The sequence below is a fragment of the Tamandua tetradactyla genome, chromosome 20, assembly GCF_023851605.1.
Source record: "Tamandua tetradactyla isolate mTamTet1 chromosome 20, mTamTet1.pri, whole genome shotgun sequence".
Classification (NCBI taxonomy): domain Eukaryota; kingdom Metazoa; phylum Chordata; class Mammalia; order Pilosa; family Myrmecophagidae; genus Tamandua; species Tamandua tetradactyla.
Window position 1 is genome coordinate 11651808 of NC_135346.1, and position 25449 is coordinate 11677256.

A 25449-nucleotide genomic window follows, 5' to 3' on the forward strand; every position below is an offset into this window, starting at 1 on the left:
CTAAGTTCACCTGGAAGGTTAGGATAGGTGCAAAGGTATAACCAGAGGTTGCAGTTGGGAGGGTGAGGGACAGAGCAGGTGTGCCCTGACCCTTACCCCACTCCACTGGTTGACAGTCAGCACTTCAGTTTATACTGAGAGGGACAAAGGTGAAAAAGATCTGTGGGGTGGAGGGTGCCGAGGGAATTGGGGTGGGGTGGGGGGGGAGACAGGGGAGCCCTTCTTGGCTTCTTTCCATCGGGTCAGGGGTTTGAAACACAAAGGAGAAAATGCATTTTAAAAATCTTGTCCATTGAGTTTTCTTGGAAAGACCTGCAAGGCAATCTCCTTAAACAGACACATATGTTATTTTTGTATGTTTAAGTCGATTGATTTATTTCAACCAGCTAGTGTACAGAATTAGTACGCCTAGCCATCACACTAAGACAATAGCAATAGGTTATATTGCCTACTCTCTAGTCTTAGTGAATCTCATTTCATCAGGATCTAGAGAAGTTAGCTGACCTTTTATTCTGAATAAAGATAAAAAATTGAGGAAAGACCAGCCTTTAGGCAACTTCCGCTCCCTCTCAAATGGCCATTTAAAAATGACCAAAAAAGAAATCTTTAATAAAGCACACACATGAGAAAACTTACGCCACTAATGAGTATTTATTCTTCCATTAAACAAGATTATAGCACTCTGAATTGTCCATTTAGCTGCAATTCCATCCAAGATTTATGCTAATTGAGTCCCCCCCCAATAACAAAAACAAGACTCCTAGGAAGAGAAACTGCACTCAAGGAAAAAAAAAAGACTTAAAAACCTCCAAAGTCATCACATTTCACAAAAAAGGCACAGAAGCAACAACTGATGCACCACAGACCGTGCTAGTCATTATCTACATCGGCACCTCCTCACACAATGCTACACTGCATTCTATTTAGGGATTTGAAACACGAAGCTTTCTCCTGAAGGCACAGATAGACACACAGCATTTACTTAGCCCAGAGAGACTCAAGGTTTTAGGGACCCTCTGTTAGCGACAGGTGCACTTAGTGGCGATCATGTCCTCATATTCTTTATAAGCAATGGAACCATCGGGCTCAATGGTCAAGACACTCAGTGGGCTGTATTTGGCAGGTACACATGATGGCCTCGGCACAGAGGAGTCAAGCTTCTCATAGATGATGTTCTGCACCATGGTGTGAACCGGAGAGCCGTACCGGTGCCCAACTGCCCTGGGACAGTCCCCTTTACAGTATCGAGGGTTGTATCTGTGTGGGGCCACGATCCAGTTGTCCCACTTCAGCTGACTAAAGCTAAGTCTAAAGTCATGGAGCGCACACTCATTTTGGGGAAACAGAAATTGCTTAAAGTATTCACTCAGATTGAAGGAAGATGGAACCAGGGGCTTCTTCAATTCGGAGCTGACAGTTTCCTGACCTCTCCGGTGACGGGGAGATCTTCCACCCTGAGCAGCCACTTGTCCCAGGGGATAGGCAGACAGTCCTACTTTCTGCTCAGGACCTCTCAAAGGCCCCCTTTTATAGTGGTAAGCCTGAGCACTGGTGTCGTTCAGGTACAGGAGCAGCGAGGGAGGTGCCAGAAGAGACCTGGTAAACGGACCCTCCTGCAGCTGGTCGTTCAAGCAGGTGAAGTTTATGGACATGTGAATACTTCTCTTGTTGGAGGCCACGAGAGGCTGAAGCACAGTAGTCACGTCAAGCTCAATCCATTTGCGTGTCTTCCTAAAGTCAAACTCCGAGTTAAAGGTAAATGAGTACGGAGCTCTAGGGAGAGTCTTGCCGGAAGACTTTGAGTCTTTTAGCACAAGGTTGCACACACATTTAACAGCAGGGGGGAAAGAAACGGAGTCGGTGAAAGTGTACAGCAAGACTGATTTGAGTAAGTGTTCAAGAGCAGTAACACGATCCAGGTTAAAGAGCAGGTCCACGGAAGGACGAACTCCTGAGGAGAAAAACAACCACCATAGTACTTGAATACAAATCAAACATAACAGGAAGTCAAGCCAGGGGATTAGGATTTAACATGCCTTCTCCCTCCTTTACCCCACTTAACTCAAGCTGCAAAACAAACAGTTGTGTGCATAGGTTGTGCTATATTGAAAACGAAGGTAATCAGTCCTAGCAACTACACGTGGCTATTTTATAACCAGAAGGTCATCAGAACAGCTTTGGTGGAGAGTTAAAGAAACAGGGAATCATTAAATTCTAAAGTTTCAGGGTCTTGATAATTTGCCTCCCCCCCCCCCCCCCAACATAGAAAAAGCTAATAAAGAAAGTAGTATTTTCCTCTTGGGAATTTCTAGAGGGAAAAGCATCAGGCTTCTTTCAGGATTATTAAGAAGACATTCTAAGCCCTGGAGGGGGAAGTTAAAGAAAACTTAATTATCGGAGTTAATTTAGAACACCTGAGGTTGAAAACAAATGGCAGCTCTAAAACCACTACACAAGTGGAAGGTCAAATAGTTTTAAACTGCCACAGTTGACCTGTTGGGATGGAACAGTCTTCCTTAAGTCAGGAGCTAATGAAGATAGATTTCTTTTTTTTAAGCACTCCAGCTCTCCCACTTAGCTGCTGAGTTAAATTGTTGACCAACATTTTCTTCTAGTAAAGGCCTGCCATTCACATGCTAACATGGGAAGTTGACCTATCTTCTCACAGAAGGCAACAAGCTTCATAATGGAGCACACCAACTACTCTAAGAGATATTTTAGGCAAATTTCCAGGGCAGTAGCTTGACAGAGTAGAAAGAATAAGCAACTACAAATCAGAATACCTGATTCCCAGTCTTGACTTTGTGCTCCAGCAGCACTTTCTTCAGACTTTTGTGTCATTAAGTCTCTTCTAGCGCTAAAATTCTATCACATTAGCCCACCTTAACCCATGAAGTTCTTTAGGCACAAACAATAAGCTCAACTATCATATTTGCTTGAATTTGGATAGTGAATACTATGCATTTCAAGAAGCAAGGCCCAGCTCTCTTCTATAAGAGAAAAGCAAAAGCTTCTATCATTTTGCCCCCACCCAGTTAAGCATTTTGCTCCCACACACCTGTCACCTCATCCCCAGAAGCCTGCTTGTGCTGGGCGCAGGAGGTGAAGAGTCGAACAGTGTTGTAGAGATGACTTCGGTTGGACTTGGGGATCCCCTCCTTGGTAGCATATGCCTTATAGAGCCTCTTCATGTAGTGTAAAGCCCTGGAGTCTGGCTGCAGCCTAGGGATCCCTTCTCGTTCATCAGACAGGACCTTGAAGAGAGGGGGAAGGAGGCCAGATCTGTGTCTTCCATCTAAAGGTTGCGGCAAGGACCAAGGCTTAGCCTCAGGTTCCAACTCAGTATTGGCTGCAATCTGAGCTTCTCCTCTAAAAGCCTGAGAACCAAGGCCAACAGAAAAACCCAGCCAGGCAAGGCAGCAAAACCAAAACCAAAGAAATTTGCCAGGAAGCGCCATGGCTCAGAAGAACTAGCAAGGAACTCATTCATTCCCCATACGAGTCTTCTCCCTAAAAGCCAGGAGGAGCCTGGCTTGATCTGTTAAATAATTTTAGGTGTGTGGGTAGACTACCGTTACTTCTATAGTCAGACTTCAAGGATGCCCAGCTGAAGATAATTTTTATCAGTTCTATATCAAACAGCTGATAGCATCCTAGTTCTCCAATTTGTCCTTATTAGATACAGATACGGTTGTTTAGCTTTCCTCTCCCTTTTTCTTGGCATTTCTGTAAAACCTCTTAAGTTAAGGTTATATTAGTGGGCTACTATTGTAGTTGAAGGCTGAGAGAAATTGAGGAATAATCTTAAAATCTCCCCTTTTGATAGGCTAAGCCTACTTAAAATTAGGTTTTGTTGCTCAGAAGTGACCCCTCTCTCTCAGCCAACATGGCAAGTGAACTCACTGTCCTCTGCCTCTCTACGTGTGACATGACTCCCAGGGGTGTAAACATCCCTGGTAACATGGGACAGAAATCCTAGAATGAACTGGGACTCAGCATCAAGGGATTGAGAAAACCTTCTTGACTGAAAGGGGGAAGAGAGAAATGAGACAAAATAAAGTGTCAGTGGCTGAGAGATTTGAAACAGAGTCAAGAGGTTATCCTAGAGTTATTCTTATGCATTATATAGATAACCCCTTTTTAGTTTTTGGTGTATTAGAGTGGCTAGAGGGAAGTGCTTGAAACTGTAGAGCTGTGCTCCAGTAGCCATGTTTCTTGAAGATGATTGTATAATGATACAGCTTTTGCAATGTGACTATGTGACTGTGAAAATCTTGTGTCTGATGCTCCTTTTATCTAGGGTATGGACAGATTAGTAAAAAATATGGATAAGAAATAAACAAATAATGGGGGAACAAAGGTTAAAATAAATTGAGAAGATTTATTTTATTTTAGCTTTTTGAATACTAGTGGTCAATGAAAGGGAGTGGTAAGGGCTATGGCATGTATGAGTTTTTTCTTTTTTCTTCCTTTTGCTGGAGAGATGCAAATGTTCAAAAAATGATTTGGTGATGAATACACAACTCTGTGATGATATTGTGAGCCATTGATAGTAACCATGTCAAGAATGTTTGCATGTTTGTTCGTTGTTTATAATAAAAATATTTTTTAAAAAAACCCTCCCTTCTTTTGAAAAAAGTTGGGATTCTTAAAATGTTTTCTAGATGCTTATTGAAACTTCCAAAGCATGTGGAAAAGCTAACTAATTATTCATGATGAAATCCAGATCTGTCAGTATGCAATTTATAAGATTTGAGTTTATTCTTCCTCTCTTTCCAACTTCACCACCTCTCCAATCTCCAGGTGCTCAGAGTAAGTACTTTAAAGTAATTATTTACTGAATGATGACTTGGAAGATGAGGGTCACAACTGGCATAGAAATTTCAGAAAACAGAGAACTGTTAGGTTGTCCAGTTGTCCCAGGTAACTTAGTATAGAATATGCATTTGAAATATTGCAATATGCTTAAAAGAGGAGGACATCACCTTTAACCTTCACTTATTCTTAAATATATCTTGATGTCCTTATTTCGTCTGGCCTGCACATTCATCTATATTCATGTTTTTGTTAAAAGGTTTAATGATGTTTGCATGTGCTATATAATAAATGAATGCTTTATTTTTACTAATCATCTAAATGGTGATTATATGGTATTTTTGTCTTTAACTATCAAAGCGTTTATGTTCTTGCCTTGGGGCTTTGACCAGGATAAAGATTGTTTTAGAAAAATGAGGGGCTATCCAAGTGCCAATACAAGGGAGACTTTTTGCTGAAGATCAACCTATATTCAGTACTAGAAACAGAGCCAGTTTGTGCAGTTCTGGACTGATAGAATGGAGGTGTATTTACAGTATTTAAGTTCATTGCCTGACACACCACCCTTTAAGATGATGTGTGGCTGGAAAGCAGGGTTTGATCAAGGACATCTAAACTACTGAATGGGAACTCAGTCCTAGATTATATATGGCCAGTGATTCCATTTACAGAACATTTACAGACAATGTGTTACCCAACACTGGTGGAAGATGCTTTTGCACATGTGCTCAAATGACCAATTCCTGAGACACCATGATTTCAAAGAAATAAAGAGTTTATTATGGGTGGGCCATGGTGGCTTAGCAGGCAGAGTTCTCACCTGCCATGCTGGAGACCTGGCTTCAATTTCCAGTGCGCGCGTGCGTGCACACACACACACACACACCTGGCTTCAATTCCCGGTGCCTACACACACACACACACACACACACACACACACAATTTATTATTAGGCACAAAATAGATCAGATGGCTAATCAGACCCAAAATCTGCCTCCCCAAACTATAATAATTCTGACAGTTTTATAGTATTAGAAGATGGTCAGGTTTTAGGATAATAAGCACAATGGCCCCTGATGATGTAATTAGCAGTAATTTAATTATTGAGCACATGCAGATTGACTGCCTGCTTAGTCACAGAAAGTATGTAGAAAATGGCGAACTTAATATGACGGGTATGATTTTTAGTGTTAAAATGAGGTTTAAGTGACTCGTAGGTTAAAGTCTAAGCTACTGCACATGTCAGACAGGCCCATTTTGGATAGTTCCAGTCTTTGGCTAGCAAGGTAACTTTGGACTTGGTGGGTTAGTTCTGGGCTGACACAAGACCCATCATTAATAAACATTAGAGGCTATCTTTAGTGAAGACAAGACTCTGAAGTCGAAAAACTGGATAAATAGGTACAGGCGAAGGTTACAAGGTTTTTACAATTACAAGAGCACAAGATAAAGGCTATACAATCTTTATCAGAGATCGAAGCAGCTGGATTACAATTCAAAGATTTCAGGTATTTCCCTCTGTCTACCCTAACATACCAGAAAGTAAAAAGGAATATCTCTATAATGATTCAGTAATCATAACCACCCCTTAAATCCTAACTTCTCGGTTACAACTGCAATCAAACAAAGTCAACCATAGGTCAACAGCATCCCTACTTGGAAAACACAAGAAGACCTCACGCACAACCTTCCCGCTTTCTCGATGGAGAACTGTGGTCATCCTGACATCAAGTCACGAGGTCAAGCAGCTGGGGAGAAGCCGGCTGCTGCCGGGTCGGCCCCTGCCTGCCCGCCTACCATCACTAACAGACAGTTACCAACGCCGTGATTCTCTGATGGCTCCTGTTACTGAAAATGAAGAAACCGTTTTTATTATGTCTTGGGAAAGTCTGCCAGTTAATTCTAAGGCAGCGGTTACTAACAGAAGCCCTCCGTCTGGGTCCTTGATTTTATACCGGAGACGCTGACAGCCTGTCCGGAAATAACCGAGGCCCCTTTTAGCTGTTGGACCACAGAGAACTTCCCATCCCGCTGCCCGGTGGTGGCAGCCCCTCAGGGGCGCTCGTCAGGGCTGTGACGACTCACAGGGCCTGTGAGGGCCCGCGCGGCCCTCGACGTCCTTTCTCTTCACCTCAGTCCTCGTGGGCACCCAGCTTTTCCTGCCCGCCCGAGGCGCCACAGAAAGGCCGACGGCTGGCGGAGTCAAGTGACACCTGAGGGCGGGGTGTGGCTGCGCCTGGTCCCATTGCCCGCTCACTCCCATCCTTTCCGATAGCCCCCGCCGCGGCCCAAAGAATACTCGGTCTCACAGGGCCAACGGTACCTTCCCCTCCAGATAGCGGGAAAAATGGTATTTTCCGGAAGTGACTTCATGGCCGCTAACAGGAGCTTCCGAGCCTGCCGGAAGTGACGGACGGAAGCCAGTAGGTCCCGCAACTGTGGAGGGCGACGTGACCCCGGTGAGGGCCTGGCATCTGCCGGTGCGGCCTTGGTGGCTCCTGGGATACTGGGAGCGCCTAGCTCCCGGGTGGCCCGCGGTCGCGGTTGAGGGCGCCGCCTGGGCTGGGAAGGATGAACGACCCAGCCCCAGAGAGGGTCTCTCGGGCAGGGAGCCCCGCGCTGGCGGCGATGCGTCCCCGCACCTACCCAAGCGCCTCTCCGCCCCTATCCTGCAGGTGCCACCGCGACGATGGGCCGCGAATTTGGGAACCTGATGCGGATGCGGCATGTGATCACCTACAGCTTGTCGCCTTTCGAGCAGCGCGCTTTCCCGCACTACTTCAGCAAGGGCATCCCGAACATGCTGCGTCGCATTCGGGCGTCCATCCTTCGCGTCGCGCCGCGTGAGTGCCCTGGGCGGGGTAGGGCAAGAGGCGGGACCCCCTGCAGCAGTGGTCAGAACTGCGGCGACCAGGCCCAGTGTACTCGCCGAATGAAACGTGAGGGCCCTTAGAGCTAGTCATAGAGTCACAGCATCCTCCCCATCTTACAGATGAGGAAGCCGAGTCACAGAGAACTTAAGTGAATGGCTCAAGGTTGTGTGACTCCCGCCCCTCTCTCTGAGGTCATCTTGATCCTCTTCTTTCCTAGTCAGTGATGAAACGTTTTGTCTTAAGTGTGCAGCAGTGAGTTGAATAACATTGTGACAATACTAAAAAGCACTGAATTGCACACTTTAAACTAGTTACAGTGGCTCTTGTAATACTACTTGAATTTTATCTCAATGTTTTTATCTTAAATGTACAGCAGGGAAGAGAAGAAAGTGACAAGTGGGTGACACATGTAACCTTCCTTGATCATCTGGCTTAAAAATGTTTTTTTGAAAGAGTCAGAAGGGCATGATTTAGTGTGAAGAAAGGAACTTGGACTCCTGTATCTTATGTGTGCCCACTGCTTACTCTCACTTTTGGTTTTTAAAGCATTTGTAGCATTTTATCTGATCTACACATGGGGGAATGAGGAGTTTGAGAAGTCCAAGAGGAAGAATCCTGCTGCCTATGAAAATGACAAATGAGCAACTCACCTGGATGATGTCCTTTTGAGAAGGACCCTTCTTTGGGAGAGGAGTCTCCATTGTAGTGACTTGAAAACACAATAAATTATTATGAGCTGCATTGTTGTAATGTTGAATTTTATGAGTAGAATCTTTTGTGTGAATTGCTGATATTCAAGCTCATGAAGCTCCCTTCCCCAGCAGGAGGGCTGAATAATTCTGGCTAGTCTGAGGGTTGGGTGAAGGAGTGGGGTTCATCCCTTGTTCTGGAGTCTGCAAGAAAATGCCTACCTGCCTCCTGCACCTGACCAGTTGTGGGTGGCGTGGGCCGCGGGAAAGTTTGCTTCCTGCCCCAGTAACAATAAAATAGTGTAATTATATTGTGTGTTAACTGTGTCAGGAACTCTTCTAAGCCCCTTATACAAATTAACTCACTTAAGCCTCTACAACAATCTTTGAAGTACATATATTATTATACTTTTTTGGCAGGTGTGAAAACAGGCACAAGAGAGGTTAAGTAACTTGCCTAAGATTGTATTGCAAGTGAGTGGTTGGCGTCTGGCAACCGAGTTCACGCTCTTAAAGGCTATACTGTACTGCCTTTCCTCCTAAGGCAGGCCTTCCTCAGCCCCAGGGAGGTCAGTTAGGAAAGGAGATGAGATGATCCCTCGGCTTCTAGAGCAGGGGTGGCAAACTATGGCTGTTTTTGTACCAGGAAGCCAAGAATGGTTTTCTAAGAATGTGGCCCATAAAGCCTAAAATATTTACTCTGTGTCCCTTTCCTTTGTGGAAAAAGTTTGCCACTTTACTCTAGAAACTTCGTTTTCTAGACTTTATCTAGAAAAAAAAAACTTTGTTTTTAATCTTTTAAGTTAAAAAGCTCCCTTTTACCTTCAGGAGATGGGGGGCAGGTTTGGTTGGCAGTTTGTTTTATGCTTCTGGTCCCCTGCTCCGTTTCTAGAAATTTCCTCTCTTCCAAGGATATGTCCTGCTGGACCAGGGCAACACCTTTCACCATCTGACTTAGCTTTTGCCTCAAGTGGTATCTTCTTATTCTAAAGATTGCTGTCGCCTTTTAAGGACCAGAGTTAAAAATACCTCAAAACAAAACCCATAAGGAAATATTTGCGTTGATTGTGAGGCAGACTAAGAGGCAAAGCCTGAATAAGAGTCTCAGCCTTTGGGTCCACACCTTTAAACTTGCTTCCTCATGGTAATACAGGCAAGTAACCACTACTCTTGCCTTAGCTTTCTCATCCATAAATTAGATAGGATTAGCATGATGGTGAAACAAGACACCTAAGGTACTGTTGGTGTAGACTGAACAGAGACCACTCTCTGATGAAAACTTGCCTCACCAAACATGATCTGGTTTTCCTGTTTGGCTGTGTCTAGATTTTTCTCCAAGGCTTGCTACCTGATGAGCAACATATTTGGGCCGCCGACTCCTCTGAGGGTCTAATGAAAACTGTGGTGCTGAAGGCTGTATAAATGCACCCATCTAACTTTGCATCGACTCAGCAGGTTCACAGGCCAGGGAGGACCACAGCCTCGGTAGCCTGCTTCAGGCTCTTCTCGTTGTCTTTCCTTTCTTTGATTTTAGCCCGAAACTTCCTAAGGGAGATGACTAGCTCGCCCATCTTCCTGGCCTGATTTTATCCTTCGACTTTGGTTCTTTGACTCCTTTGGAGACTGTGGCTCACAAAAGTCAAATTTACCCCTCCTCAGACCAGGTAACAACTTGTTGGTCTAAATCCTATTTTATCCCAGGAGGGCTGTACTGAGAAAATCCTTTGATCTGGCTGAGTTTCTGCTTTTGGCTGAAATTGTTAGGGGCTGCTTAGGTCTGTGTCTCATGCGGGGGCTTCCCACTCTTGCGCTTGGGGGTATGGATCGCACCTGTAGGAATGTGGTGAGCTAATAGCTCAGTGCCTGTACACAAAGGGATCTAGGATTTTTGTAGATAATTCTATCTACAAAGAAACCCACAAAGACAAGAACTTGGTTAAAGGCTTTTGAGGAGGAGGTACAGCTGCATGGGCCTCAATGCCTATAATGCATCTCTGGAGGCTTCAGCCCTGAGTGTGGCTCCTTCCCCCTGCTGAGGTGCAGCCATTTCCCCAGCAGTCCTGCCTCCCACAGTTATGGGGCCCTCCTATCTCCGTATTACACAGCCTGTTGAAGGGCCGTCTCAGTGCAGGCCTAGTGCAGGTCCAGGCTTCTGTGCCAGTTCCAGCCAGCAATAAAGCAGATACACTTTGACCCTTTGTTGAAATTTTACCTGGAAAAGTTTTTCCATTTCAGGGTCTTTCATCTTTTATTAGGCATGTCCTCAGAGACAGCAAAACAATTTACAATTACTACCAAGTCCTAATGATCTCTTCACCTAGAATGTGTTTTAAACCACCACTTAGGTCTCTACATCCTCTTTCTCCCATTGTATCCTGGGCACATACTTTCGAAGCAGAAAATCCCTAGGAGTTGTGTCCAGACTTACCAAGCACTCAGCCATCAAACCTGCTTTAGTCTCATTTTTTTTCCTGTAAACTAATCAAACGCACTAATGTTGGTGCCTGTGAGGCCTCAAAGATCTACTCCCGTCTCCTGACAGGGGACCATAAAGCCCAGAGAGGCTTTATATAGGGGTGGCCTGTGGCCAGTCACTGCCTAGACCTTACGCTCCTGTCTCTCAGCCAAGCATTCTTTCTCCTTATGACTAAAATCCTTAAAGAGATGTGAGCCCCTTACTGCTGGAGGAAGGAGCATGAAATCATGTGTTTATTCATTCAGCCAAATTACTTAATTGCAGAGAATCCATGATTTTTTTTTTTCAGGAATAGGTGTTTACAGCTACAGCTGTGGGAAATCCGTGCACAACTGCTGCCACTTAAGCTGAGTACTGCTTGAATGTGGCTTTGTTTTGATAAGTTTGGTTTTTGCTCTATATTTCATTTAAATAAAATAACTACAGAGTTAGTGTAGATATTTGTGAAATACTTTTCCTAACACCAGTTATTTCCACAGGCAATAATAGATGGGTCTTTTCTTTTGGGATGGGGAATGACACACAGGATAGGGGCTTGAGGCACAAAGGCTTTTCAAAGTGTTGCACTTACGGTTATAAATGGTCCATTTTTCCACACAGTGGGCCTAAGATATACAGGCTCTTCCCTTGACGGTGATCTTTGCTTTACAAAGTGCTGCAAAAAATTAATTTGGTTTTACCTGAAGTACAAGAAGGAAGACATAGAAAATTAGGACAAAGTACTCATCCCATCTTTGGGATGAGCAGTTTTCAAAGCCCATTTGGCACATCACTCCATGTTGGTTTAGTGGAAGCTGGCTCTGGGTCCACAAACCCAAATGGCTCTAGGACATCACGTTGCTTAGCCTTTGCTTATCTAATCAGCTTTGTGTTCTTACCCAATGTTCAGTAGGTCACCACTTAGCTCCTCCAGTTCCTACTTAAGCCCCTACCTGGTGCCATCCAGCATCCAACCAAGCTGAGGGTAAAGGGAGGGAGCAGCTAGCTGGTTCTCGAACTTGCATTACAGATGAGGTGGGTTGGGCATAGACCTGCTTCTCAATGTCTGTAAGGTGCAAGCAGCAGAGTGCCCTTCCAGGCCTAACTGCATGGTCCTGAGAGGACTGGAAGCAAGATAGATGAGTTACACCACACCCAATACCAGCTTCTGAAGATCACCCCACCACCCTCTTCTCCCTTGGGGAAAGGCACCCTCTATTGCCCTGGCAACAGGATTGGCAACCATCCTGTGTCACCATCAGTTGTGCTGTCTTCTTTCTTGGGACTAGAGAACAAGAAGGCTCTTACCCAAATACCCAAACTCAGATTAGAATGGCTTCAGGAAGAGCTATTAGCCAAGTTTTTAGGGAGATACCAGGGAGGAGAATCTTGTTGCAATTGTCTTTGGTTGGCTTATCCTTCCAGGTCATAGAATATCTAAATTCCAATGAACCCCCTTACCCAGAATTTACACCTTTCCCCCATTTATTAAAATGAAGATACAAACCTTTTCTTGGTCTAGAAACTTGCAGCAGTTTCTGCTTAAGCTGTTGGCTGTGTTTTGGGTTTTGGAGATTTCCCAGGCCTTTGCCTATCTCACTGAGTCTGCTGAAAAGAAGGCTTTACCCATTACTGGAAGAAAAGCCCATAACTCAAGACTTGCAATATGAATCATCACTACACAAGCTTTCCCACTGATATAAGAGCTACTGCCATCTTCTCATTCACATATGTTTAAATAAAAAGCCTAACTATAATCATCAACTTAATTTGCTCATGGTCAAAGAGCTTCCACATCCATCCTGATTGCCCTGAGAGTGATGGCAGGCAGACTAGACATTCAATTTCCCATAGTTGAGCGTTCATTCTATTAAGGAGGTGATCTGGAGCAGACAGGGTGACAGTCCATCTATGTAAACATAGGATCTGAGCACTGTAGATTATGCTTGCTAAAGCATCCTCTCACTGAAGGGAGATAAGGGCCTTGTCCAATTCCCTGCACAGAACACATCAGTTTTCCTTTCCTGGATAAGGCTGAAAGGGGCCAATGCTATTTCTGAAGACATTATTAGAATTCTATTTTAATTAAAGTGATCTCACTGAGCTATTTTGGAACTGAAATGTGGCCAGGTGTTTGGCTTCCCTCCATCACTTCACCTGGATTTCAAAGGGAAGGTGGGGGCAGTGCTGACATTTGGCAAAATGGATGAGAAATCCAGGCCAGCAACACAAAGTCCAGATGAAGGATCAGTAAATACAATGTGCCTGAAAGGCAGGCCTTGAACACATTTCCTCTGGCAGACATTAACTTATTAAATGGACCCTGATTGCAAATATAAACTTTGCCCCCATCTCACCTGGCAAACATTAAAGGGGTGGGATCTTAGCCTATAAAAGTGAGATTGACTGAGGCTTTTCAGGGTCCAACATTTTCCCCTCTGTCAAGATGTGGTACCTCAAACTCTTAGCGGTGCTTATGACCTGCCTGCTTCTGTTGGGCCAGGTAAGTGTGCATGTGTGTGTGTGTGTGTGGTAGAACTCTAAGCAGAACAGAGACACTAGGAGCTGCAGGGAACCAGACTTCAGTCCTGTCGGTTCTTTTGCAGTCTGCAGCATCCTAGGGGTGAGAATTCTCCCATGGTTAGCAAGCAGGGTGTCAATTCTTTCCTAACTGAGGCACATCTGTATTTGCCCTAAAGGTCGATGGTTTGCCAATACCCGAACTAAGTTCAGCAAAGAGAAGGCTGAGGCGAATGACCCCATTCTGGAGAGGGGTCTCTCTCAGGCGCATTGGAGCCTCCTGCCTGGATGACTCTGAGTGTATCACGAGGCTATGCAGGTACTCTTCAACTGGGAGCAGGGCTGGGGCAGAGAGCCCTGGGAAGTTGTGCAAGGGTGAGGCCAGGAAACAGACAAGCCAAGGAATAAAGTTGGGATTGGGGGATGTCTGGGATGAGAATGGAGCCCATGGAAAAGAATCCCTCAGGAGCTAACAGCCAAGGAATGCTCTACACAGATACCTTGAAATAGGTTCTTTGGTCTTCCCTGACACTGAAGAGATCAAGCAGAGGGGAAGTAAATGCAGCAGAGGTGGCCTTGGGTACTGCTAAATCTTTGTCTTACAAAACCTTTCCTCCTGGCCCCCCCCCCCCCCCCCCCCCCAGAAAAAGACGCTGTTCCCTAAGGGTGGCCCAGGAATGACATACAAACCAGAGGAAGAGAGGATTGCCCTCACCACCAATGCTCCGTTCTATGGAATGCTGATTAACTGCATTTTGGCTGGAGACACGAGTGAAGCAATCTTGTATTTTTAATATTTAAAGACACATGTATGCTTTAATTGGTCTCCGTTTCTTCTTAGAATGTTAGCATATGGATAAGTATAACTAAACTTTTCAACTTTGAGCTTATTTTTATATGTGTACTATTAAATGTCTCAAATGTGAAATCTTGGCAGCCTGGAATTCAAGCTTTTCAGGAGAGAAATAACTTCTGGGCATTACAGAAAAAAAAACCAGCATTGCCTAAAAATGATGTGTTAACTGCTCAATCTGAAAAGTGTAAAGGTCTTGATATTCTTCAAGGAATATAGAACACAAGTGCTGACTAAAGGCAAAAGTTCAGCAATAGCTAAGTAATCAGCCTTGACAGTTTCATAAACTCTGGCCCTGGATCCTAAGACTTCACTCTTCATGTAAGAAACTCTTGAGTGCGGTGTCAAAGATGGGCAATTTTGGCACTTATCACCTAATGACACACCCATGTCTATATATAACTGAACATAAGGCAGAACTGGAAGAAAAATCTAATGTAACAAAACCATAAATGTCCAAGAACAAAAGCCCAAGTTTCACCAAGAATAACAAAAATGATTTGTTTGAAATCTTTGTTGAAGCAGAGTGAACTTCCATTTTTGCAGCAAGTTCGGAATTTCTGCAATCAGAAAATGTGACCTCAAATACTGGGACCAGACTTTGCATTGGACCCTAAAATACAGAACAAAAATTACATGAAAAGGGCAAAAGTAACAGTTGAAGAAGTGTAAAGAGCACGTTGTATGTAAACTTTAATACAGAAAATCTATTTGATATTTATTAAACTTAGTTTCTCCAGCTATGGTTTGGCATTATACAAAGCATCTTAATGACACAATAGAGTTAAAAAGATCTTTACAAATTGAAATGTGATACCCTTGTCTCCAAATATTTTAATTGCCATAAATTTGTTTAAAAATACACAAATGCATGTTTGACACTCTAAACTTTCTATAATCTCAATACCACAAAATACATATATTATACAGATGTGGAAAAATCTAGTTAGTATATAATACTTTGCTCACCATTAACAGCTTTATTATGTGAAATGCACATACTGACTTAGAAATCCTAGCTTTTGAGCCCCAAAGTACCTCTGAAATTTTAATGTATTGCAACAAATAAAAATCACAGTATGTAATTGAAATTTGGTTGAAAATGTCAGATGCCTAAATATTTTGGATAAAAGAAATGTAAAACAAAGGCTTGGATCATGTACAAAACAAAGGCATCCTATCAGTCACTAACAGTACCTTTCTGCAGAATCAACAAGGCTTTTAATTTATCAGTGGCATTACCTCCCCTTCAAAACCCTCCCCAAATATCAAACCATTATTCACCAAATAATTTTAATTTCAAATAAAAGGACTTTTAATAAATATATAAGCATTTCCATCCTCCATATACAAAATTTGTTAAAACCTTTCAAAACGGAGGCTAGATAGAAATTTTCATTCTGTGCTTACCAACCCCTTATCTGGTCCTCAAAGATGGTGCTTTTTCATGCACTGCTACCAATTGGGCCAGCACTGTTGGTGAGCCTCTCCTCCCCATTTCCCACCCCCAACCCCCCAGTATTGATGAATGCTCATAGTCAATGATTTGCTAGGTGTGTGCATAAAGTTGTAAGATGGGGACACTTCTTGAACACTAACAACAAACTCAACAGTATGGATAATCATGGCATTGATCTGAAAGGCAGCATTTCCAAATATATATTTTTTAGGGAGAACACAGCAGGTAGAAAATTCCAATGGCTATAAGCTGAAAAGAAACCCCACATGGAAGCAGGAAGAGGTCAAAACTGAATATTACTAACATTTCTGGGTGGGACTTTCCATTCTCATTTGGAGGACTTCGTTGTTTATTTCTAAAAACAGCAATTTATGCTTAGCTGAGCAATGGTGGCAAGGAGAGGTCAGTGCTGACATTCTTAAGAGTCAACTTCATTACAAGAAGATTACTTAAGCTGCTATTTTAGGATGCTTACAAATCTATGAGACTTGGTTTATCCCTAACCCTAATTCCTTGAGGTTCTGTGACCAAATTCCATGAAAAAGAAGACATTTAGATATTCTTTCCATTTACTTCACGGAAACAAGTTCTTTTTAATGAACCATGGGGTTCATTTGAATAGGAGCCTTGTAGAGTGGCATCCACCAACTAATAACACTTATCAACAACTTCTTGTCACTTGTTTGCTTAGTTCTAGGATACAGAAAGCTCTGATGTCAATTTCATTAGTGAATATATGAAACATGTGCTCAAACATATGGGAAATTTGGTCTCTGTTTACTGTCATTCAAAAGTTAGTCATGTCTTCCATTTATTTTACTCAATAGCAACCTTTGATGTGTAATATTATTGGAAAAAATCTCCCTCTCCAGTACATTAATACATGAAGTTGAAATGAAATCTGTGTTCCACATAAATTAGGAAATTAGTTATAGGAGACTAGAAGAATTTGAAATGCTTTGCTCCCCAAGTTACTTCATTTTTTTAAAAAACATCATCACAATCTGCCTAAAACAGTCAGTTATCCCCAGTAGATGCTCCTGGGGTCCCTTATAATTAAAAACACATAATGAGGCCATTTTGTTCAATCAGCAACTGGAAAATTAAAATCCTTCCCACCCTGTGAAGCCCTATTATACTACAGAAGGGCTCAAATATATTTTAAAAGTTACTACAAATCATAGTAATTAAGCTTTAACAATCTAAAAGGAATACACATTGCACTCTTGAATATTAATATTCAAGGTGTCAACAAGAAAGTGTCTTAGATCAATTTAATAAATAATGTGGAAATAGTTGCACTAAGTTAAAATACTAAACACACACATTTTTGACAAACTAATTTCATGTTTCCATACATACATACATACATATATATAAAGTGTGTATGTGTACATAATTTTAAAATCCAAAGTTGCATACCCTCACGCCTAGAAGAGTACACAGTATACTCCTCCTCTACACAACTAGGCATCACTGACTGGAGTGACCTCAGCTGCTCTGCAACTCCACAGAATGCTGGCCTCCACAGCCAGAACTTTCAGTTGTAACAGGTGCCTTTTCTAGGCTCTTGCTTTATGAGAGCTCAATTCATTAAAAGTTAATTTCGCAACGTTTCTGTCTTTACAAAATGATGCTGTCTGATCTAGTCTGATTAAACCTTTCTGTAATGAGAAGATACGAATAACAATTTAAATAAACACAGTGAATTTAATAAAGCCACAAGTGTGTCATTCAAAGTACAGCCCAGATACCTATGGTTCCATCAGTGCAAGAGCTTCCTAGAGGCACACGTGCGTGCACACATTACTCTAGATTGCTTTTACATTGGAGAATTAAGTCAGTGCTTGTCAACCTTCTCCACTCTTCAGCAGCTATAGCTGTAAATCTATCTGAACATATCAGTACTCATAAAGTACCTATAAAGCCACTTGGGTACTTGCCCAGAAAAAGGTAGCACTGAGGCAAGAACTGGGCCAGAACATGGGCTGGGCTGGGATGTGGAAGCTCGACTCACCTGGAGGGGAGGACTCCCTGCAGCCCAGCCCAGGTGGGCAAGACTAACGTGATAACTTTATCCACCACAATCTGTAAGTTGGTGGCTTGCAAAGAGTCCAATGTCGCAGGCTGCTGCCTCCTGGCATACAAGTGTGGTCTTAAAGAGCAGTCAATACAGTAATTTTTAAAATAGTTGCTATTTCTATATTTAACTATATAATAAGTACAAGTCTCAGACTAAAGTTTTTAACCAGTTGTCAAATTCAGCTTTCAATAGTTAGAAAACACTGAAGACACCTATTGAGAAGGGAGGAATAGTCAGCTGTACAGGAGTATAAAATATGTGCTGGAGCAGATCACACAGTCTGAATATTTGTGAAGATGGACCCAGACGAGAGGGAGTGGTGTTTCCACAGACTATGGCATTGAATATTCAATTATTTAGGATTAAATTTTGATCCACTGTCCATTACCACCTGGTGGGAAAAAAACCTCCACAATGAAAATCTTGAAAGAATCATTCTTCAAGAATTAACACAGTTTTAAAGAGAATATCTTAGAGCAGCACCATAAAACATGCAGGAAACTCTGCTTGAATATCAATGGGACCCCAGAAATACTCTTGCTACCTTTCAGGACACACAAGAGTCTAGAACACACTGGACTTGGAGGCACCCCACTCAATGTTGTTGCTGAAAGTCTAAAAGCCCAGAGGATACTTTTTCCATTTTTAAGACATCACTGCTAATTAAGGAAGCAGGGACAGAGGAATCAGAGAAGAACAGGACATACATCTACTTGGAATCAATGGAAGGGATCTTACTAAATAACTATCACGATTGATGAGAAGGTGGCCTCTTAAGGAAAACTGTTGATAAAACACACAGTAAGATTAAATTAGAAAGGTATCAGAGACCATTTCTCCGAGGGAAAAAGGTTAAATTGAACACAATTTGTATATCTTAATCTATAATGATATGTAAAATACAACATGGTACAAAATATAAAGAAGCTCTAAAAATATAAAGCCATAGGACAATGAAAGTTTACTAGCTTCAGAAAAAAGGGCAAAAGACCCTCAAACACAGAGGATTCACTGCACCATTGGACTTGGAAATTTTCTATCCCTTTCTTCCATTTCCTACTTAGAGCCTTGACAATCATCTATAAATAGTAGGCAATCCTTTCTTTTGATGGGATGGATTCATTTTTGGAATGGGGATAAGGACAAATTATTTTTTGAAGCAGTGTTACCCAACAGGCTAGACTAAGTCATGTACCAAAGCATTAGCTTTTCTGAAAGAATCTTCATGTGGCCCTAAAGGAAGATAGAAAAGGAAAGAGAATTTAACACGATTCCTGCAGGAGACCAATCATGTGTGGACGACCTGGTCCTAGTGTAAAACTTCATCTGTAAACAATCCACAGAGTCTTCATCCAAAGGTAAGATTTAAGGCACACCAGACATGATAGGGGCACTAAAAACAAAATATAGAGGGCACATTTCTCACCTTTGTCTCCTATATGCACCTTACAGGGAAAAGTATTTTGATATACAACTCTTACAGAGCTGAGTTCTTAAACTCTACCCTTGTTCCCGTCCCCTTTCCGAGAGAGCTCACACTGAACCAAGTTAGGTACTTTACTAGTGTAAATTTTCTGTTTCTCTCAGAAACACACAGCATTCATGGGGGGTGGGGGCTTCATAATACAAAGGCAGAAAATACAAGGTAGGTTTAAAAAGAGAAATTCATCATCTCTTAATCAGGCATTAGAACTGTAAGTTGTATAGCAAAAGCACACACACCATAGCTCTAGCCCATTCCTACATCAGTTGCTGCATGCTCACAGCAGAGCATCACAATCTCGTATGGGAAAAATAAAAATAAAAATTTTGAAGAACAATTTTAACCTTGAAACATTATCAATTAAAGAAATACAGGCAGCAACCCTAAGGAATTGAATTACCCTTATTTCAACAACAATGCATTCTGTTTCAAGTGACTAGCAACAAAAAAGAACATACAGTTTTAATAAAATTGGTTAAGTCCAAGATTGTCCTTTCATGAAAGATTCGCCTAATGTATTTTTCCTAGAAAGTTTGCCTGCCCTTTTCTGTAATGCATTAAATGCAAGTTAAAGTCACCTTGTGATAGCTATAGTGTTAACACACATTCACAGTTCTTGAAATAATGCATACCAAATTAGACACATTTCATCTCTCCTTCATGTAGAATTCCATCTTCTCATATTTAAGTGATTTTTCATGTGTAGAAAACACTAAGTACACATTCTGAAGTAATAAAATCGTAGTTGAGATTTGAAATAATATTGGGTAGTAGATGTGTACAGAACATGTCTACATTTTAGATGAACCAACTGTTACTCTTTTTATAAGAGATACCACAAAAAGACATTAAGTAACAAAGCTCAAAAACTATATAAATAAAAACATCTATTGTAATGCTAAATATTCAACAGATTAAGTTTTCTAGGAAGAAATAACTAAGTTTTTTAAACTAGTTCAATCTGAGAACTTAAGAAAAATTAAAATAAATAGAATTTCAATTGATTAGTTATGAATTACAACTGGAAATTCAATCTTATTATGGATCAGTTAAACCACCTTATCAATGTGCTGCAGATTTCAAAGTATTTAAATAATTTTTTCATATTGGGAATACTGAAGGGGTCAACTGACATGAAGGCTCTGGGTTATTAAAAAACAACACATGAACCAGGGAGGAGAAAATCATTCCTCATTCTTAGTGTCGACTAGGTGGCATGTTATGGCAGTTTTCCTTCGTGAAGTGACACAGTGTTGTGGAGAAAATCAGAGGCAACAAGAATGTGTTCAGTTCAAGATATCAACTTGGCATCCTGGCGAAGCCAGTGCAATCCCTGCCGGGTGTAACGAACAAGGTCTGTCATGATGCTTGCATTAAAGATGAGAGGGCCCATTACTTTATCCAGTTCGGCAAAGAATTCTAGAAAATTAAAAAAAAAAAATTTCATTAAATGATGAATATCTTTGAATCACTGTTTTAAATTCTTGAGTCCAGCCTGTAAAATAGTATTTATATAAAGTAAAAAACACTCCCCCATTAAAATGGTTACTGTCCATGTTTTAGAGTAAATCACCCCATAATCTCTCAAGGTCCCCACACTGTACACAGAATGCATGGTTAGGAATTAAGTTTTAGACATATAAGCAGAATTCCACTGATGGAAATTATTAATTGCTATTATGCAATAAACATTAAAATACAGGCTTACTATTATAATGTAGTATTTGATTATTCAAGACATTCTCTATGTACTGTTTTTGTATAAGAAGCAAATGGTACAAAAAGGGAGTTTTTTTGTTTGTTTGTCTGTTTGGGGTGTATGCTTCTCCATAAGATCCCCTGGGAGGTTAGATACTTATGACAGCCTGTGTCCAATCTTTCCGCTATAACAATTTGCCACACAGCATTAATAAATTAAATCCCCTGTTATTTTAGACAGTAGTTTAAATATTTACGAGATGGAAAGAAAAGGAGTCTTCCTATGTGAACAAATACATGCATATGAAGGGAGTGTAGAGGAGAACAGGGAATGTCAGTATGCTAAGATTTGATCTCTATGTAATAAAAAATTTTTTTTTAATTAGAGAGGTAGTAGATTTATACAAAAACCATGTGAAAAATACAGCATTCCCATATATCCCACCCCCTATTATTAACACTTTTTGTTAGTGTGGCACCTTTGTTACAACTGATGAAAGAATATTATAATTATAATATTAACTCTAGTCTATAGTTTGCATTAGGGTATATTATTTTTTCTTCCAATATACCACTTGATTATTACTACCTTCCCTTAGTATGGTACGTTTGTTATAATTCATGAAGGAACATTTTTATAACAGCACTATTAACTATAGCCTTTAAGCATTTTGGGATGCAGGACCTAGATAATAAGAAGAGGGTTTTTAGAAAGGCAGAGATATAGGAATCATTCCCATGATAAAGATCTAAGCTTATTCAAACAAGACCAGAGGTAAATGAACAGTCAAGGAGGAAATGATCTTCTTTATAGAATTCTAGCTAATAACTGCAGAAGAAATGTCAAGATAGAAAACCTCTAATGAATATCTATTTCCTAACGAAATAATAGATCTAGGTGGTGATCATCAATGGATGTTAAAACCTTTCAAGTCCGCTGAGACTCAGCATCAAGGGACTGAGAAAACCTTCTCGACCAAAAGGGGGAAGAGAGAAATAAGACAAAATAAAGTGTCAATGGCTGAGAGATTCCAAACAGAGTCAAGAGGTTATCCAGGAGGTTATTCTTAAGCATTAAATAGATATCACCTGTTAGTCAAGATGTACTGGAAAGGCTGGAGGGAACTGCCTGAAAATGTAGAGCTGTGTTCCAGTAGCCATGTTTCCTGATGATGATTGTGTAATGATATAGCTTTCACAATGTTACTGTGATTGTGAAAACCTTGTGTCTGCTGCTCCTTCTATCTACCTTATCAACAGATAAGTAAAACATATGGAATAAAAATAAATAACAGGGGGAACAAATGTTAAAATAAATTCAGATTGAAATGCTAGTGATCAATGAAAGGGAGGGGTAAGGGTATGTATGAATTTTTTTCTGTTTTCTTTTCTGAATAGATGCAAATGTTTCAAAAAATTATCTTGATGAGGAATATGCAACTATGTGATGATATTGTGAATTAATGATTATATATGTAGAACAGAGTGAGCAAAAGTTAAGAATGTTTGTGTTTGTTTGGTGTTTATTGGTATTTAAAAAAATATTTTTTAATTAATAAAAAAAGAAAAAGAAAAAAAAAACAACCTTAAAGTTCAACAGGGAATCTTACATCAAACTGATCAGGCTGACACCACCTGAATCCACTCAGTAATCTTACTATCACTTAGAAAGGGGTAATCATTATGTCTCCTAATATGATGCAACAGTAAACAGAGAGTACCCCCTACAAAATATTCTTACCTAAAATACTGAACTTGAATCTAATCAAGTCTCAAGATATAATACCAGCAGACAGGAAGTAGGGGGACAGAAAAACAAGTTAAATTATACTGCAAGGAAGTAATCAGTTAAATTCAGCATATGACACATTCTACAACTCAAGTTCCTCCTGGACATATATGGCATTGCCAAAAATGAAAGTGGAGGAGGGGGAGGTAAGATTGTTACAGAATAAAAGATACATAAGAAACTTATCAATGAAATGCAATGTACAGATTATGCTTGCATCCTGTGTGAAACAAATCTAACCTTAAAAAAGGCTCATTTGAGACAATGGAGAGAGGTGACTATAGACTAGGTATTATATGACACAAAGGAGTTATTAAATTTGGTAACTGGGATAAAGGCATGGTGGTCATGGATTTGAAAAGTACTTAATGCTTAAAGACGCATACCAAAGGATGCAGATGAAATGTGATGATACCTGGTATTTGCTTGAAAATATTTCAGGAAAAAAAAGGCTAATGTATATGGGTAACAGACAAAACAGGACTGACAAAATGTGTTCTTGAGGCTAATGGTGAGTTAAAGATGTACGGGGTTCATTATATCATTCTCTTTCCTTTTCTCTGTGCTTGAAAATTACCATAAGAAAGAGTAAGAACAATAACAGTGAGAAAAAAGAGAAAAGAAAGAAAAAAAAGAGGCAGGAAAACTGGTTATCAGAGAGAATAATGGAAAGTAGAGGAGACTAAGATGAATTAACCTTTTCTGATCAGTAGTGACATTAAAAAAAATTAGGAACAAATTAAGTTTAAAAAAATACAACTTTAAGCAGATGTAGCAGTTCCTTTTCTACCATTCTATCACTGTTACCTTCTTTTCTACCATTCTATCACCATTAGCCCTAATGAAAGGAATCTTTCATTTCCCATCTGATAATCTCATAATATAAGTATTTAAACAAACTCTGTGACAAAAGAACACTTGACTGATTGGCTACTTTAGTGTTTCTCTAAAAAGGATCTACCTGAATGCTGCACATACAATGTTGCTAACAACATGTACTAAAATAAGACGGTATTTAAACAGTACTCTTTCCCTAAGATCTTTAAATACTTTATGTCCTTAGTTTGGGAGATAATAAACAACGTGCAAGGTTCAAATGACCTAATTTTAAAGAATACTAAGATATCTATTCATCTCAAGGACTCTTTAATCATGTTAAGTCTCTTTCAATACACCTACAAATTCAGTATATACAGGCTTTCTTATACATTAAACATTTCAGGTGTGCAGGATATCTAGATATAATCCAATGCCTAAAACCAAATTTACTGTTAACAATTCTAGAATAGAAAATATATTTTGCTATTTTCATAGTATAGTATGAGCTACATTTAAAGTGCCAGAATAGAAGCATATTTGTCTAAGACCAAGAACTACTTTTAATTTAGTCTCTCTGTCAGCAGTATCATAAAAGATACATATATGTATTTCCACAAAAATTCAAGTTCATTCAGTATTACTGATAAACAATGGATATTAGCAAACTGATCATCACTGACTCTACACTAGATAATAAATTAGATACGGACCAGACACGTATTAAGACATAAAAGTTCCTTTTACTAATTCTATCCCTCAATCAAAGATTTTCCAGAAACCTTCATACCTTTTTGTTCTTTGGAAAGCTGTTCAGCTTGGTCCCAAATTTCAGTGGCATAGAGGAAGTTGGATGTAACCTGAACATAGCTGGCTGCCACGTGGTGGATCTTCTGTGGAATAGTCACTGAAGAACCACTTGCTGAAGCACTACTGGCCCCAGAAGAGTAATTTCCTGAATTGCCTGGTGACAGCTTTGGAGAAACAGGAGAAGGCATCCCAACTGCTTTGCTACACACAGAGAAACAGGAAACTAGTTCATATGGATATGGTGAACATTATGAAATCAAAGTAGTACTGGTTCTTCTTAAATAAAGTTTTTTATTTCAGATTTTTAAAAAATCTTTTAAAAACTTAAAGATTCCTTTAAACTAAAAAGTTTTCCCAGAGACGAACAAGTTCTTCTGAATACGTACTTACCTCCCTAAAGGCCACTGTGAACAATGATCTTATTTAGACCTTTGTTTTAATGAACAGCAACAGAACAAAGGTTGGGAAATAAAGTTGCAGACCTTGTTAGTAGCTGTTTGAAGACTTAGAAACCAGATCTCCTCATATCCAGTACAACACACTTTCCCACCTATTAGGACATATGATTATGTATTTTTCAAACTGTTTCAATATGAGGGTAAGTGGAGTTAACAATTAACCCCCAAAATTGTGATGGTAAATGGGAACATTTTATTTTGACTCCATAATTGCTGGCACTTTCCTAATTTAATCAAATAATTCAAAGGTTACAAAGTTGACAGCCTTCTTAATAAATTGCAATGATCTCAGACTTCCTGACAATTAAATATTTACTAGAAAATACATGTTGAACTTTGGAGGATTCAGTTCAAACGTACTAAAATTTTTGGAAATGCCTAAGCACAGGATCACATACAAAAAAAAAAAAAAGGAAAGTGTAGGCAACGGTGACTCAGTGGCAGAGTTTTCAGCTGCCATGCTGGAGACCCAGGTTCCTTGTGCCTCCCCATGTAAAAAAAAAAAAAGGAAAATTGAACAAAGTAGGGAAAAAAGCTATTAAGAATATTTTACCTGTTTTCCTTTAGTGCTATAAATTTGGTTAAGAAAATATGTAATGAGCAAAGAAAGAATGTCAATTCACATAAACATGGTAATTTAACAGCTAA

General features: G+C 40.4%; 4 protein-coding genes across 11 annotated transcripts in view; 2 read left to right on the top strand and 2 right to left on the bottom strand.

Annotated features, from left to right (window-relative positions):
- Window positions 1–581: 581 nt before the first annotated feature.
- On the bottom strand, window positions 582–7879 carry GDF9 (growth differentiation factor 9). 4 transcript variants are annotated; one of them, XM_077138421.1, is made up of 3 exons: window positions 6633–7872; window positions 3059–3254; window positions 587–1951 (listed from the first exon to the last, which is right to left on the bottom strand). In XM_077138421.1, exons 2-3 carry the CDS (start codon window positions 3189–3191, stop codon window positions 1020–1022), a joined length of 1065 nt encoding a protein of 354 aa, XP_076994536.1. In that variant the 5' UTR covers window positions 3192–3254; window positions 6633–7872; the 3' UTR covers window positions 587–1019. The 4 variants fall into 4 exon arrangements, with proteins under 4 accessions (XP_076994535.1, XP_076994536.1, XP_076994538.1 ...); XM_077138423.1 differs by having other exon boundaries at window positions 6901–7871; XM_077138422.1 differs by having other exon boundaries at window positions 6771–7871.
- On the top strand, window positions 7111–8429 carry UQCRQ (ubiquinol-cytochrome c reductase complex III subunit VII). 3 transcript variants are annotated; one of them, XM_077138426.1, is made up of 3 exons: window positions 7111–7238; window positions 7491–7658; window positions 8235–8429. In XM_077138426.1, the coding sequence occupies exons 2-3, from the start codon at window positions 7505–7507 to the stop codon at window positions 8327–8329; spliced, it is 249 nt and encodes an 82-aa protein (XP_076994541.1). In that variant the 5' UTR covers window positions 7111–7238; window positions 7491–7504; the 3' UTR covers window positions 8330–8429. The 3 variants fall into 3 exon arrangements, with proteins under 3 accessions (XP_076994541.1, XP_076994539.1, XP_076994540.1); XM_077138424.1 differs by having other exon boundaries at window positions 7145–7274; XM_077138425.1 differs by having other exon boundaries at window positions 7204–7295.
- A 4785-nt stretch (window positions 8430–13214) lies between these two features.
- On the top strand, window positions 13215–25314 carry LEAP2 (liver enriched antimicrobial peptide 2). Its single transcript, XM_077138430.1, has 3 exons — window positions 13215–13335; window positions 13532–13671; window positions 13997–25314. The coding sequence occupies exons 1-3, from the start codon at window positions 13279–13281 to the stop codon at window positions 14031–14033; spliced, it is 234 nt and encodes a 77-aa protein (XP_076994545.1). The 5' UTR covers window positions 13215–13278; the 3' UTR covers window positions 14034–25314.
- Window positions 19296–25449, bottom strand: part of AFF4 (ALF transcription elongation factor 4) — a 174444-nt gene continuing 168290 nt past the window's right edge. For all 3 annotated transcript variants that reach the window (XM_077138428.1, XM_077138429.1, XM_077138427.1), the window contains 2 exons: window positions 24324–24544; window positions 19296–20649 (listed from right to left, as the gene is read on the bottom strand). In XM_077138428.1, coding sequence (XP_076994543.1) covers window positions 20522–20649; window positions 24324–24544 — 349 coding nt within the window. In that variant the 3' untranslated portion in view covers window positions 19296–20521. The remainder of the gene's footprint in view (window positions 20650–24323; window positions 24545–25449) is intronic.

Coding starts and splice junctions, on each gene's coding strand:
- LEAP2 (XM_077138430.1), top strand. CDS start 13,279: ATGTGGTACCTCAAACTCTTAGCGGTGCTTATGACCTGCCTGCTTCTG. Junction 13,336..13,531: donor GCCTGCTTCTGTTGGGCCAG/GTAAGTGTGCAT, acceptor TTTGCCCTAAAG/GTCGATGGTTTGCCAATACC. Junction 13,672..13,996: donor TGTATCACGAGGCTATGCAG/GTACTCTTCAAC, acceptor CCCCCCCCCCAG/AAAAAGACGCTGTTCCCTAA.
- GDF9 (XM_077138420.1), bottom strand. CDS start 3,458: ATGGCGCTTCCTGGCAAATTTCTTTGGTTTTGGTTTTGCTGCCTTGCC. Junction 1,952..3,058: donor TTCTGGGGATGAGGTGACAG/GTGTGTGGGAGC, acceptor TTTTCTCCTCAG/GAGTTCGTCCTTCCGTGGAC.
- UQCRQ (XM_077138426.1), top strand. CDS start 7,505: ATGGGCCGCGAATTTGGGAACCTGATGCGGATGCGGCATGTGATCACC. Junction 7,659..8,234: donor CATCCTTCGCGTCGCGCCGC/GTGAGTGCCCTG, acceptor TGGTTTTTAAAG/CATTTGTAGCATTTTATCTG.